At 38.1% G+C, this 18291-nt stretch overlaps 2 protein-coding genes across 4 annotated transcripts in view; both read right to left on the bottom strand.

The window, feature by feature from the left end:
* Positions 1-3168: 3168 nt before the first annotated feature.
* Positions 3169-7757, bottom strand: sdr42e1 (short chain dehydrogenase/reductase family 42E, member 1). 3 transcript variants are annotated; one of them, XM_026927434.3, is made up of 3 exons: positions 7705-7757; positions 7357-7429; positions 3169-5470 (listed from the first exon to the last, which is right to left on the bottom strand). In XM_026927434.3, the coding sequence occupies exons 2-3, from the start codon at positions 7407-7409 to the stop codon at positions 4372-4374; spliced, it is 1152 nt and encodes a 383-aa protein (XP_026783235.3). In that variant the 5' UTR covers positions 7410-7429; positions 7705-7757; the 3' UTR covers positions 3169-4371. The 3 variants fall into 3 exon arrangements, with proteins under 3 accessions (XP_026783235.3, XP_026783234.3, XP_026783233.3); XM_026927433.3 differs by having other exon boundaries at positions 3169-5452; XM_026927432.3 differs by lacking the exon at positions 7705-7757 and adding an exon at positions 7519-7698.
* Positions 7758-9474: 1717 nt separating this feature from the next.
* adamtsl7 (ADAMTS-like 7) overlaps positions 9475-18291 on the bottom strand; it is a 48913-nt gene continuing 40096 nt past the window's right edge. The window contains exons 11-18 of the mRNA XM_026927014.3: positions 17999-18187; positions 17272-17401; positions 16382-16586; positions 15622-15795; positions 15109-15282; positions 14364-14543; positions 14010-14154; positions 9475-13300 (exon numbers count right to left, since the gene is read on the bottom strand). Coding sequence (XP_026782815.3) covers positions 13158-13300; positions 14010-14154; positions 14364-14543; positions 15109-15282; positions 15622-15795; positions 16382-16586; positions 17272-17401; positions 17999-18187 — 1340 coding nt within the window. The 3' untranslated portion in view covers positions 9475-13157. The remainder of the gene's footprint in view (positions 13301-14009; positions 14155-14363; positions 14544-15108; positions 15283-15621; positions 15796-16381; positions 16587-17271; positions 17402-17998; positions 18188-18291) is intronic.

The raw sequence follows: 18291 nt of genomic DNA, 5'->3' as shown, positions 1-18291 counted from the left end.
CGCTCCGCCGCTCTGGAATGCGCTTTAATGCGCGCGCGGAACAATGACGGCGAGCGAGCTCAGCAAAGGGCGCGCGGGGAGGAGGGTGTGTGTGGGGGGGAGTTAACGGGGGCGGGGGATCCTGTCCTGCCAAAGATTAAAGCAGTGATTCAGGGGGGAAAAGAAGAAGTCAGATTCATGCATTTATCACAAAAGCAGGTTACTTCTTTAATTTTGTTTTGTCAGGTGGTTGTGCTTAAGGTTATCTGAGCTAAACAAATAATATAATTATAGGGTATTAATTTGCATCATGCAAAATCCACCACAGAATCATGAGAACTTTTCAGACTGTTCTCTCAACTGCACAGGTTCCCATTCCTGATCCTGTAGAACCCCCTGTTCCTGCACATGTCAGGGTCTCCCCTGCTTTAACACCCCAGCTTCAACTCAGGACGGGTCACTAAAGCCGTACCCGTCCCTTAGTACGAGCGTAATTTAAAAAAACCACAAAAATGATTGTTCTGGTTTTAATTTTATAGATCATCACTTACAGGATTACATTTCGTGATGACTCTTCCTATACTAGTTGCTGTTTTCATCAGAATAAATGCTGTTTAGATTGTATATGTCCCACCTCAGGGGAGTCTTGCTCTACAGTAGCAGCTCAACATGGACAGGTTTGTTGGTGTCTCTGTAGCTGCCCGGACACTATTCCCTTTTCCACCCATCCCTCATTTGAGAAAAAATGGTTGGAGTTTATTTATTTGGCTGAGGGTTGGCGGTTATATGAGGGGGACTTTTTGGAAGAGCGTTTTACACCTCAGGGCTGCTTCAGTGCCAGAATGTCACGAAGTCAGACAACTCCATAATTCTGTCTGTAAACACGGTTAGAGCTTTTCCATCAGTAAGAGTAATCAATGCCTCCCAGTGATGAACCTTATTAACTGTTGACTAAACAAATAACAGATGATTCTGGCCACCAATTTGCATCATGCAAAATGCACTCCACAATAATCACATGCTTATGAGAAGTTCTCAAACTGCTCTCTCTACAGTGATGCCAGAGTATATAAATCAAGAGCTTTATAAATCAAAAATATTTATAAATAAATCTATATCTAGAATCTATATCTACAAGGGCTATTATTTATCTATAAGGGCTTTATAAATCAAAAAATATATATAAATAAAAGGCTTATAAATCAAAAAATACATAAATCAAAGGCTTTTTATATATATATATATATATATATATATATATATATATATATATATATATATATATATATATATATATATATAAATCAATGGCTTTTGGAAAAAACAAAACATAACATAAGGCTGATTTAGGGACAGAGGTAGGACACATGGTGCATGGTCTAAGGCACAGGTTCCCCCTGTCCTAAACATTTTAGTGTTTTCCTGCTCTAACACACCCACTCCAACTAATCAGCTAATTAAAAGCTATTCCTAAGACCTATTTGTAAGGAATATTTTAAACTTTTAAATATGACCTTTATAAAATTATATTAACATTGCACTTTCCCCTCAAATTCTTAAGACATATCACATTTGAGTCTTTTCCTCTCTCACGTCTTCCCTTTGTAACTACACCCAGTATCAGTTTCATCTGCTGCCTCTGCTGGAATGAATGCTTTGTGGGTCACCATGAAGAACCGAGGAAGAAAGTCAGACACTTCCTTTTCAAAGCAAAAATCCTGCTCTTTGCTTAGTATATCAGAATGCAGTGGGCAGGTAAAAAATAAAGATCTATAACCAGGAATCTGTGCAGGAATACATGTACAGGACTTGCAGTGCTATAATCAGTATAGTAACAGTAATATTTTAGGAATATAGCATTGCTAATTTATTGGATACATTCATTTTCTCTCTTCACTTTATTAAACACACCTACGACTTTGTAAGTCTACAGTTAGGAACCATTTTCCCCCATGTACAATGGGTTTCGTTGATCAATCGTTTAGTAAAGTTGTGTGTAAATGTATGTGCAAGCTAAACTGAAATAAATTTCTGCTGATATTCTTCATACTCATGTGCATGTAATGTTGATCACCCAGCTCACAGACACAGCTCATATGCATGTAGTGACGCCCACAAAACTCCATAAAAGGTAAAGTGCACAAACAGCTGGGAGCACGAAATGAATGATCAGAGTAAAGTCTGAAAGGCAGAAGTGGAAGATAGTTTGACTCACTCCTATGCCAGTAAAATACTTAATAATATAAAATATTAACAATAAAAAGTGAATGCTAAATTTTCTGTCAGCTGAGGATTGGTTTATGGCTTACAGCTCCGCGCAGACAGACCAGCTCGTCCTCAAATTTCTTGTGTAAACGCTCATACGAATGATTTACAGATAAATCCGTTTGTATCCTGTTTGATAAATAAGGCCCACTGTGTGTTAATGGTCCTCAGTTTCTGACCACACCACTGTCAGGCAGTTTGTTATTTTAGCGTCACTGCTGTAACTTGGAATCAGAGCCATATAAACAGTTGCTTGGGGACCCCAGGCCCTGTAAAAATTCACGATTTCTTTGGGTGATGTTGCGCAGCTGAGCCTGAGAAGAGCCTGAGAAGTCTCAGAATCAGCTCTGCTGAGAATATTCCACCACCCAGTACAATCTGGTCAGCGGTGGTCCTATGGTGGTTCCTTACTGTTGATGGGGAGGGTGTAGAGGGGGTTGAACATGGAGCAGAGCAACAGTTATTTGATCAAATGTTTTAGTAAACCATATTACTGTTATATGAAAGGACTTCTAGAAGAGAAACTCACAAAGCTCGTCTGTTTAACATCGCTATGCTGCTGAGGCAAATACGAATATAAAAATAAAAACTGCTCATTTAAATTGCATTTTTCACATACAGAGATCTTTCTGCTCTGATGTGCCATATAGTAGATATCGCTTTTACTTCTCCAAATGTACAAAAGGCACGCAGGTGAGTACATGAACAATGCTATTCACATTGCTGCAGTGTCTGCATATCAAACCAGGCCTTCAGAAAAAACAGCAGAGCTGAGAGAGCCTGAGCCAGCTAGGGGCGGAGCCAAACGGCTATATTAGAAACAATATAAACAGGAGCCTGAAACTAAGAAAGTAGCCAAAGTAGAAAGTAGTGAATCATGGAGCTAAAGAGCACACTTCATTTTATTCGTTTATGTTAAAAAAAAAAAAAACAAACAAAAAAAACACCCTCTTTGGGTAATCTTTAGAATGAATACGTTCATAGCTTTTGAAGTCAGTGTAAACACGAGACAAAGCACACCATGAGGCAGCAATTTGGAAGAAAAATGGATTTCTAAGTGGGTCTTTTGTGTACTTCTGTAGAATACACACACCTGTCACTGAACACACCCACACACTTACATCGCATGTCAGCCACCTGTTACACAAACGCCCCTTTATCAACAATTTATCTGTCAGAGTAGAGCTGCTTGATGATGGAGAAAATAATAATGACAATCAGTTTTGCTCTGTATTGCACTTAGCATTATTTATCTGGCAATTTAGGAACAAAACATTTTCACTCCACATATTTTAAATCAAAACATTTGCATTCACACTTTACATTACAAGCCTTCAAATTCTTTTAATCCAAATATTTAGGGAAAAAAAGATTAAATAATTAGGCCATGATGAGTTCAAAATTGTTCAGACAGCTGGAACATATGAATGAGGTGTTGTATTAATTAATGCAAAAAAAAAAAAGCACATTTATTATTACTAAAACAATAAAAACACTCCAACATGAGTCAATCAGCTCACTTCAGCCAAGTTAACCAAATATTTCAGTATGATGTTAATTTATTGACGAAGCTAAAAATTGTGAATACAGATAAAACACAATGATAGGTTGCACAACAATCACACTGCCACAAAACACACATACTGGATGGTCCAAAGTGGATACTCTAAAGATTTATGCTTTCCAAAACAGTTTCTCTCCCTGGATACTGTAGATTTGTACCTAAGAATGCTTCATTCTGATTGGTCAAGTTCTTGTCATGTGACTTGTTTCATAAGAGTCTTTAGTTTGTACAGGTTGAAGGAGAGTTAAGGTAGTGTGTGTGTACATGGTGCTGTGTATTCAGTCATCAGAAGGTAGCTAAAGAAAACATTAAGCCATATAGCGTTCTGATTGGTCAACAGAAATTCATAAGTGTACGTCAGCTAACCACTATTGGTTCCCAGAACGTTCTAGGAATGTTTTTTTTGGTTCTCGTAACGTTCCATGAACAGAACGTTTTTAGTTCCTGTTTGGTTTTCCAGGAAATTGCTTTTTTTTTTTACAGAAATATAATGTTTACATTTTATTATTTTTAATACAAATCTATAGAAAAATTGAACTGGACATACTGAAAGCTTTTTCACTTTATTGACCCACGACTGGCAGGAAAGAGAGAACCAACGCCACAATGATAAGAAACAACACAACATCGAGGATCAGTTTTTTAATGGGTGAAGTGACTTGCTTTTTCCCATGCCCTCTGCTCCTGAACCACTCCACCACTTCTCCCAGGTCATACTCCTTGGGGTTGTAACCGAGCTCGGCTTTGGCTTTCTCCATACTGAAATAGTGTGTGACTCCAGTCTTATAAACTTCAGCACGTGTCAGAAGAGGTTGAAAGTTGTAGACGCGGCCGATGGCGCCGTGAACAATCTCTGTGAGGAACGCAAAGAAGTAAACGAGAGAAAGTGGAAGTCGGAGCTTGGGGAAAGAGTAACCAAGACCTTCTACTAATGGCCTAAAGAACTCAAAGTTGTTGATTGGCCGGCCGTCTGAGATGAAGTAAGCCTGTCCAGCAGCACGGTGCTGACGTTTATCCGTTAGCGCTTCTGCGGCTAACACATGTGCAGAGACTAGGTTATCAACATGGACAAACTCCACTAGACTCTCAGGATCTCCATACACAAACCTAAAGAGGCCGCTCTTGACGTATCCTACAATCCTGGGAAGATGTCTCTCCTCTCCCGGGCCGTAAATCCCAGCTGGACGGAGGGCGCAAGTGCGCAAGACCCCACGTTCACCCGCTAGGGGCGATCCATTAGCCTTTAGCACCCGTGTTTCTGCCATTGACTTGGTCCTGGAGTAGTGGTCTGGATGGAGGTGTAAAGGCAGATAAGGAAGTGTTTCATCGCCCTTCTTTATGACCTGGCCACCGAAGACCACATTGAAGGTGCTGGTGTAGACCAGTCGAGGAACACAGAGATCCAAACACGCCTGAATAACGTTTTCCGTCCCCTGAACGTTCACCTCTTCAATCAGCTTCCTGTTGAGTTGCTCTCTCCCGGACATCCCGTACGATGCGATGTGGAAAACGCAGTCTGCGCCGCGCAGTGCATTTACCACCTGTGTGAAATCCCGAACGTCGCCCTGGATGAACTCCACGCCCTCGGGCAATGCTTCACTGGGCGGCCTCACATCAAACAGGACGACTCTGAAGGACTTCTTGCTGAGGGCGCAAGCAAGACTACGTAGAAATAAATGAATTCAATTCAGAATTAAATGCATAATTATTTAATAAGTCTGTAACAAGCTTTTCACATTATTATAATTAATGAATGAGCACTGTCGGTTTGCAATAACCAACAATTAATATTAATGACTAATCAGGTTTATTTTGAGAGGAAAAAATCACAGGTGTAAATATTATATTTGTGGCAACAAAAGAAAAAAAACCTTAAAGAAAAAAATCCATGCTGAACATTTTTCATATTAATCTTTATAATCAACAGATTATTTAAAAAGATGTATTTCTTAATGAAAGTCTGAGTTGACTTTTCTTAGTTTAAAATTCTTTTACAGACATGCTGGTCTGATTTCACTTCGGTTAACATTACCCACAATGCTGTTCGACTACCTGATGATGACATGCCCTTTGCTTCATCTCTACCTAAAGAGAGCGATGCAGCAGGCGTTTTAGATAGAGATTCTCATTTTTACACTCAAACAGATCAACTTCCAAAGATTCAACACCATTGTGCTTGTCATCTCACAAATCACTCACTACTTCAGCACAACTGTGTTGTATTGCTGAATTGCATTCTGGGACTTTGAGTCCAGCATTTGCATGAACGTCTCCACTTCTTCTACAGTGGGTTTCTCATTAGCATGACTTTATTAACTGCTGGAAAATGGTGAGTGAGAAACTAAGCTCTTGCTCTAACAGAGAAAGCTGACCATCATCCCTTGTATTTGAAGTTTTTTAGAAGTTTTTTTAGATTTTAGACACCATTCTAATTACGCTAGATATAACGATGCCCCCCTGCAATGTCAGTGTGGCACACAACCACTAACTTTTCACAGGAATAACAAAAATACAGCACCAACCAACACATTAGCACCAAAATAACTAAACATCTCACAAATTTTTCAATATAAGCCTAAACATATTTAATGTGTTTCATGGTGACGTTTTCCTTTAAAGGTGCAATAGGCAATATGTTTAATTTCTAGTACAAATAATGTGGAAAATTATGTAGAAATGAAAAAAAAAAAAAACATAGTTTAAGCCATTGTCTCAGAACAAGTGTATTATGTAGCTTGGGGGGGAACACTTTGGAAATGCCTGCCTTTCCAGTCAAGAATGTTTGTTTGTATCTGGATTGGCCTCTTGTCAGTCATTTTATAGACACGCCCCCAATGCACCTTCACATCCTCTTAAATCATTATGAGGAGAAGTTGCATATTTATAGAGTTGTAACTCGGTGATGTTATGATGGTCTTTGCTAATGGTAACTCTAGTTGAACCGTCATAAGTGTTGGGGGCGGAGTTTTGTGTACATGGGTGGAAATGGGGTGGGCTCCAAAAAATCTTATTCAACTCCACCCATTTAACTGTTAGAGACCTCCATCCATTTTCCGCTTATCCTACACAGGGTCGCAGGGGATACACTGGACAGGGTGCCAACCCATCACAGGGCACAATCACACACACACACCAGAGAGTTTAGACATGCCAATCAGCCTACAGCGCATGTCTTTGGACTGGGGAAAGAAACCAGAGTATCTAGAGGAAACCCCGAAGCACGGTGAGAGCATGCAAGCTCCATGCACACGGGGTGGAGGTGGGAATCGAACCCCCAACCTCAGAGGTGAGAGGCAAACCTGCTAACTACTAAACCACAATGCTCTCCAATATCCCCCTCCCATTAGACCTATTTTCCACAGATCATACCCAAGGCACCGTTAAGAAACACATGTAATGGTTTAGTGTCTCCATCTAGCGTTATATGTGGGTACTGCATGGACATTAACTCCAACCATGGAACATATCACATCTAGAAAAAAAATACCTTCAACAAAGAGGCATATCTGAGTGATTTATTTATTAATTAGAGGTTAATTATTACATACCGGAAGCCGAGATATCCTCCGCCTCCAGTAATGACGTATGTGTTGACGTGCATCTTACACACAGTGATGAGAGCTGGAGAGAAAAGAGGAAAACCATGCTGTTTACACTGTGCTCTAGTTGCACTGATAAGGAGTTTAAAGCTGTTAGTAAAGTGTTCTCACTACTCTGGGCTTTAATCAGGGTTAATTCACATGCAGCTCTGCACAAATGCTAAAGCTACAAAGTAATCAGTGCACCAGACATGGCTTCAGTGTGAAATACGGCATCCTCTCGCTGGGCTGGACAAACCTGCAAAGAAATAAACACTAAAAACATCCAGCAGTTCAAACATGTTCACACCAAATTACCTGCTCCTGCTACTTCAGCGTCTGAGTGAGAGGACTGCACGCGAGAGGCGGAAGTGAATGCTTCATTCTGATTGGCCAGGGCCTTGTCACGTGACTTGTTTCATACACGCACGCAGGGGTCTTACAGATTTGAGGAGGTTAAAGGTAAAGTACTCATGTAATTTCAAAATGGCGGTGTAAAGGAAAGGATTATTGGTTTCCAGAAAGTTCTGAGAACAGTTCCTGTTTAGTTCTCGTTTGGATTTCCAGAACGTTTCCATAATGTTCCCATAACCTTTAAAAATTGTAACCTCTGGAAACCTCTGCAGAAACTCAGGATGGTTTGGAGAACCTTCCAATAACATTCCTACAATTGTTAAAAAAAAAAAAAAAAAAAGATTTGCACCTCTTGGAAACCTCTGCAGTAACTCAGCAGGGTTTGAATAATAATGTTCCCATAACTTTTTTTTTTTTTTTTTTTTTTTTTAAGATTTGGACCTCATGGGAACCCCTGCAGTAACCCAGGATTGTCTGGAGAAGATTCCCCTAATGTTCTGGAAACTTTCTAAATAATTCCAACCTCCTGGGAACCTTTCAGTAACCAACACTGGTTTGGAGAACATTCTCCTAATGTTTCCATAACGTTTACATAATTTGTACCTCACAGAAATCTGGCTGTAACCCACAGTTCGACGAATGTTCTCCTAATGTTCCCATAACTTCTAATAAACTCTTGGGAAGTTTGCAGTAACCTGGGTTTGGTTTCAATAAAACATTCCCCTAACCCTCTGGTTACTTTTAAATCATTTGAACATCTCAAGAACCTTGCAGTAAGCCGAGATGGTTTGGAGAACATTCCCCAAACATTCTAGCAACCTTTAAATAATTATTATTAAATTTTTAAATCATTCTTGGGAACCTTACACTAATCCGTGATTTTCAAAGAATGTTCCTAAAGCTCGATGTACATTCTCTGATCCATCTCTATACAAGTGTTACTATACTGACACACACGTGGTTGGTTGTCATAAGGTTCCTTTTATGTTTGTGTCTAATATAACTATGTAATATAAATACATTTATACATATATAGAACAACAACAACAATAATTCATCTTCAGCAACTGCTTTATCCTGGTCAGTGTCACAGTGGATCCGGAGCCAATCCCAGGAATGCTGGGCACGAGGAATGGGCTTACCTTGGAGGCAATTTAACATACCCAGTCCACGTGGCAGGGACACAGAAGGCATTTTGAATGGGGAATTTTAAGCAACATGCACCTGATGTGCGCTATCTATCTATCTATCTATCTATCTATATTATTATTTTAGCAGTTGCAGGAATGATGAATATTAGGGATGCTGCAGCACCTCAACACCCACACATCCTGTGTTTTTGCCTAATGGCATGTTTTCAGGAGAAAACCAGAGAACCCAGAGGAAACCATGCAGACACTGGGAGAACATGTGAAACTCCACATAGGCAGTAACCTGAGCTCAGGATCGAACCAGTCACTCTGGAGCTGCGAGGAAGAAACACTACCTGCTGCACCACCATGCCGCCCAACAATGTTACAATTTCAGCCATTTTAAGTCCCAAATGTTAGAAGACCATATGACCATAACCAGTTAGCAGGAATTCCGATATGCGTTCTTCCTTCAAACTTTGTTACTGGAACACCAGCAGACTGGATGGAGGAGTATATTTTTCCTTGCTCCTGTTGTCTTAAACATACGAAACCAGAACCTGAAGACGAGAGAGGTTTACACTAATCTTTTACAAGAACAAAAATTATATTGCCAAGCTATCTAAGTTCTATATCTTTATATATGGATATATTTTAATTAGTATTATTTTTCTCTTTTTATAGTGGAGCCCAATTGAAATTAAAAGTATCATTAGTATCATGTTAATAACAATAACAACACACATTCAGTGAAACATGAAAAAGAACAAAGTAAAAATTAAAGTAGAAATAAATATTATTAAAACGCAATAACTGAATAAATGTGAGCTGATTTACAGAAGTTTTTTTTTTGACACATGATGAATGAGCTTTACATCTACATCAAACAAAACAAAACTAACAAATTTGTAAGATGATGGAAACAATGGGCATCAGATGCTGAGTCGCACAAAGCTTAAACATCATATGGAAAGTGTCTCTGTTAACAGTATGTTGAGATTCACTTCTGGTGAATTGACTCAGCTGAATCATTTAAGAAGAACCGGCTCATTCGCAAATCATCAATTAGTACAACTGTCTTAAGTGTTAGTCACGTGTTAGTTAAAAAAGAAACTAGTTCTAACGCCAAGAGGCTGTTTTAATAAAACAAAACAAACCTGGGTCTTTAATCCGTTCTGTAAAACAGTAACATTTTTTTCTGAATGGATAAAATGAGTCTGAGTTTCATGATACACAAAATATAAACATAGAGTAAATTTAGAATATAAATACAAACAGGTAAAACAAAAGTAAAAAAAAACAACAACAAAACAGTAAAACAGGAAATAAATGAATATAAATTAGTGAGAAATTTTATACACTGCATTGATGTCTGTCTTGATGCTTAGAAACAATGGCAACCAATACGTCATATAGCTGCAATACTAAATTATTAACATATCATTATTATTATTATTATTATTATTATTATTATTATTATTACTAATTTATGATCTACTGATATTCTTTTACCCTAAGATGGATGGGTGTTCAAACTTCCATGCCAATGTTAAACATATTATTTTACTGACAACAGAATGGCATTAAAATAAAATTGATTTTATTTTAATATTTTGTCACGTCTCTAACACAGATTGTGTTGCAAATTACAGAATGGAGCTCATAACTACTTGTACAGCTATTTTGCGAGCCTTTGATGTTTCCAAAGACTTTGCTATTTTGTCATACACAAATAATTTTCAACAATTTTGGCATTTCAATATAGGAATATTGTAGGAATTCTAGAAAAGCAGGATTCTAACTGAAAAAAATGGATGAGATACAGGGAGAAATGAGCTCACAGGTCATAGAGAGAAAAGGTATGCATTTAAGGGATTAGTTACTGATGAACCATTAACGTTTTATAATAATCAGATAAAAATATTCCTGGATATTGTTTGATTTAAACTGATTAAAATGGCAATTATGTTTAAGATGAAATATCAGCCATTGTACTCAGCCAGTCAAAAGTTTTACAAAATAATACAGAATTGCAGTTAAGAAGAAAAGAAAATCTATATCTGTGTAGAACTCAGTTTAAGTGCTGTATTAAAGACATGTGCACTTAAATCCATAGATAACTCATTTAGAGAGCTAGTATTAACTGTGAAACCTAAATGTGGTGAGCCTAAAGTGCCTAATTAGAGTGATAAAGATCCTGGACTTTTCCAATGAGATTAGATTTAGGTTATTTTGAACTAACATTTATCAATTCACTAAACATTTATTAATAAATATTTGATTCACGTATACATATTCCTTGGTTATATATATATATTTTAAAAATGTAGTATTTTTGCAGTATTTAAAATGAGGTCATTTAAACAAAAATGCTAAAACATAGTATGTTCAGAAACTTCTGCTTGTCAGTGTAGCTTTTTTGAATATATTTTTGCATTTTTCCCCAAAACAATGCAAGTCAAAACGTTATGGTACAAATTGTTCCTTGGCTATGAAATAAATTTTTGTACTGAAAGTTAGTCTAGACATATTCACACACACATATCAAATACATACTGAGCTCCAGAATGCTGTTTTCCACAAACTTCCAACAAACTGGTTAATTCATTTAATATTTTGCATTTAAAAAAAGGTATTAAATGTTCTAATAAGGTGAAATAAATCACTAGCCTGGGCTAGTTTTTCATTATAAATGATTGTTATGTTTTTTTCCTCTTATAGCTGTGTAAATCATTCCAAATAAACTGGTAGAACTCATTGTATTGCCTAAAACAGACTGTAATTGAGTCCAGGGTGTGTAGATCCAGTTCAGCTGGACTAAAATGAGAGAACAGGAAGAACAAATCTTTTATGAGAAGAGAAGCTTACATGATCTACTGTTGTGAATGGAGTTACTGCTCCCACCCTATAACAGAATGTCCTCTTATACCACAGCAATTTGCAGATGATTACATTTTAAATTTATTACAGAAAGACATGTTGTACTTTTTTTTATTCCTTTAATAATTATGTTTTATGAAACATCCGCGAAACGTTAGTTCGTTATCAATACGTTATAGCAGCTATAAATGGTCACTCCCCCGCCAGCCTCTTTTTTTCTCTCTCTTGAAGTTAATAAGACAATGTTACAGCTTTACCTTTGACTCTTATGAAATGCTGACTCTAGAGACTCCTTCCATAAAATGTTAAATAAAGTCTCCTTTCTGAAAACTTCACCATATCAACAATTATACAATTATTATAGAAATAATAACGTATTGGAATAAGCACATTAATATAAGTCTGTGATTTGCAGCCAGAACTAGTGTCAGAGCTGCTGTTATAGAAAATTAATCAACACTTTCTGACCAATCAGAATCCAGAATTCAACAGTGCTGTGCTATAATAAATACAAAAAAGCAAACTTCCTTCAACACAGTATGAACCTGTGTTTTGAGAAATATTTTTTAGATTGAGGACACCACTGAGATTTCTATGAATATTGACAACAAATTTCTCTTTTCATGCTACAATAAATTCCCATCCACCTTCCTCATCACATTTATCCATGACTGCCTTCTTAGACAGGAGAGCTTCATGCAGGTCCTAGAGACAAACGGAGCTTCTGCTTCTCTGTAAAGCAAAGCAGAAAATTGGGAACCTCATTTTTTGAGACATTCTTCAGAATGCTTACTCAAATGTGAATGGAGTTGCTTTATTAAGAACAGTATAAACATTATAATCTAAGCCTGGGCTGATGTGAAACACATATAGGTAAAAAAAATTGAGTTGATTTGAACTTTAGTGTGTGAAGTGTCTATGCTGGATGTGTAGAACCAGTTCTGGTTGTGAAATACTGTGTGAGATTCACAGATACTCGAGTCACTCCTCTGGAGTCACTCCTGTCCTTTTGCTGCATAGTTAATGAACTACATCATCAGCTATAAAGGATTTTTACATTAAATATTATACACTATAAAATTCCATACGAATCTGTCCGATTCTTCAGCTTGAGTTAATGTTGAAGCACCATGTGATGAGTGTATTTGGCACGTTATAATCATTGTCCTCTTACACGTATAAATAAATCGTTGAAAATTAACAGATGCTCTTTTTCTGAATCTTCAGATCAGTCAAGTGGATGTACAAAGTGCATTCAAGGTTCTGGACTGCCTTTCTGCTTTCCTCCTTAAAGTAGAGCGTTTCCTTCCTCCGTAAAGCAGAGCGTCTTGCAGACTTCCTCTGCGTCTGCTTATAGCGCCTGCCAGTGAAGGACTCGACATGAGTGACGTCACCATCGGGGCCGTCCTATCTGTAGCTCCTGTGTGTCGACTGTCTCTGCGCCACGCGCGCACACGAGGCACAGCACGCCTTCTTATAGTAATCATACACACACAGGCGGGCCTGGACCACCACGTTGCAGTTGAAATATTTGTCTCGACACTTTTCATCTGGGGAAATAATTGGGAATATTGTGTGAAATAACCATTACTAGGTGGATTCATTTTATGATTTAAAATCTATATATCACAATCATAAGCCCATATGGAAATGAAAAATATTGTAATATGTTAACAATATATTCTTATAATAAAATATAATGCAATGTACATTAAATAATCAGTATATTCAACATATTAAATGACATTAATTATTATTAACATTGGCTAATGTTAGTAAATAACATCACTGATTAATTCTTTAATCACTTTCAGTGACATTATTTACTATCATTATCCAGTGAAATTACAGATATTTGACTCCAGGCTTGGAAAGTGAGAACAATGTGTCATATTTCTGTGCAAAGCTGTGGTTCTGTATACTTATATAGCTGTGAGTATATTTTTGTATAGTTGTGAGAATAGTTGTATTTTTGTATAGTTGAGAATATAATTGTGAGTATATTTTTTGTATAGTCCTGAATACAGATGTGAGTATATCTTTGCATAGGTGAGAGTATAGCTGTGAGTATATTCTTGTATAGTTGAGAGTGTATATATATTAGTACAGTTTTGTATAATTGAGAGTACAGTAGTGAGTATATTTTTGTATAGTCGAGAGTATAAATGTCAATATATTTTTGCATTGTTGAGAGTACAGGTGTATATATTTGTGGAGTTATGTAGTATAGTATAGCAGAGTATAGTAATATCAGCTCACCGATCTGTGGAACACAGGGGTCGAGGTTGCACTCCTCTTTGTCCTCCGGTTTCAGTTGTTCTTCACATCCCTCGCTCGGCATCATATCGTCAGAGAGACAGCGCACTTCTCGCACACGGAATCCCCCCTCACACGTCTTTGAACACTACACACACACAGACACACACACACACACATACACACAGTAGCTCAGGTCAATGAGGAAAGTGGGTTTTCTAGAAGTTTTCATTACAAAACCAAGGAAAAATGGCCATTTCAAATTCCCTGATTTGGAAAAAAAAAAAAGTAAATGAGTAAATTTTGCAGTGTTTTTATATAAGTGTGTGTGTGTGTGTGAGACTCCACATTACTCACTGCACTCCAGTCGGTGTAGTACCACTTGGCTCCACAGGCCTTCAGAGTGCAGCTCTGTTGGCTGAGTGGTTTGTCCAGAGAAGAGCATTCGTACAGTGGCATCACTGCATAGCTGTCATCAGACTTCATCATACACACCACTGTCCTCTGCTGGCTGCCTGTTCCACACTCCGCCGAGCACTGAGAACCCACACACCCCATCCATTAACAGAGTACAACCAATCACTCGCTACATCCTCGTTCAGTTTATTTTTATCTACTAATATTTTTACAGAGATATTTTTATATAAGTTTTATACAGTATATTGTACTGAATGTGAAATAAGTAGTAAATATGGTTTACTAGCATAGATAAATATGTTACAGTAATTTTTTCCCCCCAAAATGGTTATTAAATCTGCTTTTAAAAAAATGTCAGTTCATTTCAGATTCAGTATTTATATTTTTGGTTAGTTGGAATTTTTTTAATTAATATAGTAGTTAATGTAGTAGTAATAAACATTTATACACATCAAGCCATATATATTTATTAACAGCAAGACAATGTGGATGCCAGAAACTGGACCTTATTTTTATACTTTGTCCTTGAAAAAGAGAACTGCTAGCCCATTTATACCAACTTATTGCATATGACAATAGATATTTAATCAGAACATATTGTCATGTATGTACATAATGTTAAAACATGTTAAAGGTGGTGGTGGTGGTTTTGTGTATGTGTGTGTGTGTGTGTGTGTGTACTCACCTGACCCCAGGGCCCAGTGAACCACTCAGTGCGGCTCTCACATGGCCCAGTGTTACACGGCTGAGCCTGAGGGGGGCGCTCTGTACCACAGCCCTCCAGAGGCACACTGCTCACCAGGTTAGAGAGACACACAACACTGCGGCTTCGCACACCAAAGCCACAATCTGCAGAGCACTGACAAACACACACACACACACACACACACACGGTTGTCTCACTATCCTTGCAAGGACCTTTCATTGACAAAACTATTAATGCAGCTTATTAATGCTATACTACACCTAAATCTAATATTAACCTTAACCTTATTTAGTTTTGTAAATAAAAGCTGCATGTTTTGTAATAAAAAACAGGGGTGTGGTCCCAATAAATGTCCCCACAAACTGTCAGATATTCCTATTCTTGTGAGAACATTTGGTCCTCAACAAGATATAAAAACATTCCCAAACACGCATATAGGTATATTACTGCAACCTCATCATTATCATAGGTATGAGGTGTTATTGTTTTTACCTGCTCACCCCAGTCTGTGTAGAACCAGCTCTTAGCACACGGCCCCATGTCACAGTTCTCTATGTCACGGGGACGAAGATTCATGTTGCACTCTTCATCCTCTACAATATCACCCACATTACTGACGCAGCGCACCTCACGTGTTCTCTGGCCTACACCGCAGGGCATGGAGCACTGACACCACACACATACACACACACACACACACACACACACAAGTGTGAGTGTACGAGTATATGATCATTTTCTTCTTCTAACAAAGATTCTAATGTAGCACATTGTGTTTGTGCCCTCAACAAAAAGGTCAGCAAGCTGTTGGCCAACATTTCAGAGATTTACATGCGAACTTGTATTCTGTTCTTACTTGCAAGTGTAAGTGCACAAACACACGCAAATGTGTTTTCACAGTATGCGGTAGAATATAAATATATCTAGTTTCCATTTTAAACCAGATGTACACACAACATGAGGCTAATTTAACACAAGCAGCATAAAAATAAAGCATAAAAGACAGATTCAGTAAGAGGGATATGGGATACTTTATGCTGGACCCAATTCCATAAATTTCCTGAAAGAAAATCCTCTTATCTACAACCCAATGTGTGCAGAATTACAGTAACATCATGCAACGCTGTTTAACTGAGCTGCTTTTGGGAATCCAGAAAATCGTTTTAACTGACATCCCACAATCCCATGACTCTCAGTTTTTCCTCTGGCCTCCTGACTGAAGACTGTGGTGTGATGGGCAGCTGTGACTCACAGAGCTCCACTCAGAGCGAATCTGCCACTCGCTGCAGATCTTCAGCTGACAGGTGCTGCTGCTCTCCGGCCGCTCCAGGTGTTCGCAGCGTTTAGCGGGCACGGTGAGGGTGCGGTTGATGTAAAACTGTCGGCACAGAATCTGTCGATGCTGCATGCCGAGGCCGCACGTCTTACTGCACTCCGACCACTCACCAATATCCCAACTGCTCGAAAAAACAATCATTCAGCATAGTCAACTTATTCATTACAGCTTAGTTCTATAAGGAATGAAACACTTCTTCATGCTGTTATAGGAAAACAATCTACGACCAGATGTTGTGATGCAGCCCGATGAAAAATGGAGTTACTGTTACCACCCTATAGTTGATTATTTTCCAATAATAGCAGATCCTGAAGTGTTTTATTCTTCTTATTCCACAGCAATTTGCCAACAATTACAGTTTTTTATTTATTAAAGAACAACACTTTGTACATTTTATCCACTTATAGTTACATTTAATGTTGTGGAACGTCCACAGAACAAGTTAGTTCAGGTTATCTGTCTTAAAAACGGATCATTACCTCTGATTTTAACAAAGTGCTGATACTGTGTGTAATTGTTGATATGGTGTAGTCTCTATACTGAAATCTTCACCATATCAACAATTACATAATAACAATTATCAAGAATTAATGTATTGGAACACGTGCACTGATATAAACTACTGACAGTCAACAACAACTGACCAATCAGAATCGAGAATTCAACAGTGCTGTGGTATAAATAAAAACATCTCAGTAGTGGACTCCTGGTTTTGGTCTCTACATTCTGTAATAGACGTCTTATGGAAATGGCCTGTATTGTATATGTGTGTGTGTGTGTGTGTGTGTGTGTGTGTGTGTTCTCACAATGCGGGACATGGCTGGACGTTGCAGGGCTCCTCCTGTGTGCTGGGTTTAGTAGCGCTGTCACAATAACTGTCAGACACAAGCTCGTGAGTCACTCGATGGACACAGCCAAACACAGTGTGCCTGACTCCTACACACACACAGACAGACACAAACACACAGTTACTAGTTACTACTCTCTGTATATACCTAATAAATTGCCAACTCAGTATATCTATATTATACATGTGATTTGGTATTCTATATATACAATGTAGATGCAGTCTTCTCATTTTCATCTGTTTAAAAATTTTATAGGCATGTTTTTAAAAAGCAAAAGTTCATTTGTTGATGCAAAATGCTCCCCACTAATCTGTATTGCACAGTAGTCACCGATCTGACAAGATCTGACAGAAGTAACACTTACTAACTTGTAACTTTATCATCTATAATGGTACAGCAATAAGAAGAACAATCGTATAAATCTATCATTATACACCCCTAATGATGCAATAAATGTATGTAAGGTATAAAAATGCATTAAAAATTAAAAAAATTGCAAATGTACTTTATGAAGCTTTCTGTATGGGCTCATTTAGGACCATGATTATGCAAGTGTTGTCACTTGGGACAAAATGACATTTGCAAGAAAAGAAATTATAGATACCAGTATTAAAACCTTGCAGACCTTGAACATGAAATCAGCATTAAAATCTGGGAATCACATGCTAAAGTGTTTGGTCCTGACCTCTGCCACAGGAGACGCTGCAGTCAGTCGTGCCCGTGAGTTTCCAGTTGTGTTCTCTGTGCCTGCGAGGCGGTACCTGGCTTTCAGGTATGTGAGGTGGGTTCCTGTGCCCATCTGTTCGTTCATGTCCATCCTGAGATGGCCTTCTGCCATACTGATCATCTCCTGCCCCACCAGTCACTGTGTTACCTACAGAAAACAGGGTCCTGATGTACAAATGACCTACAGATTATTAAGAAACTACCTATCGAAAGGTTCCATGTCAGATTCAGGGTTAATACTAGACGCAGGGT

Source organism: Pangasianodon hypophthalmus, chromosome 6 (genome assembly GCF_027358585.1).
Source record: "Pangasianodon hypophthalmus isolate fPanHyp1 chromosome 6, fPanHyp1.pri, whole genome shotgun sequence".
Lineage (NCBI taxonomy): Eukaryota > Metazoa > Chordata > Actinopteri > Siluriformes > Pangasiidae > Pangasianodon > Pangasianodon hypophthalmus.
The sequence above is the reverse complement of the archived record's forward strand: the minus strand, read 5'-3'. Positions and strand labels throughout refer to the sequence as shown.

What these genes read in the sequence shown, in the direction of transcription:
- sdr42e1 (XM_026927434.3), bottom strand. Translation starts at nt 7,409, where the DNA reads ATGCACGTCAACACATACGTCATTACTGGAGGCGGAGGATATCTCGGC. An exon ending in GGAGGATATCTCGGCTTCCG is followed by an intron (nt 5,471 to 7,356) that starts GTATGTAATAAT and finishes ATTTCTACGTAG; the next exon opens with TCTTGCTTGCGCCCTCAGCA.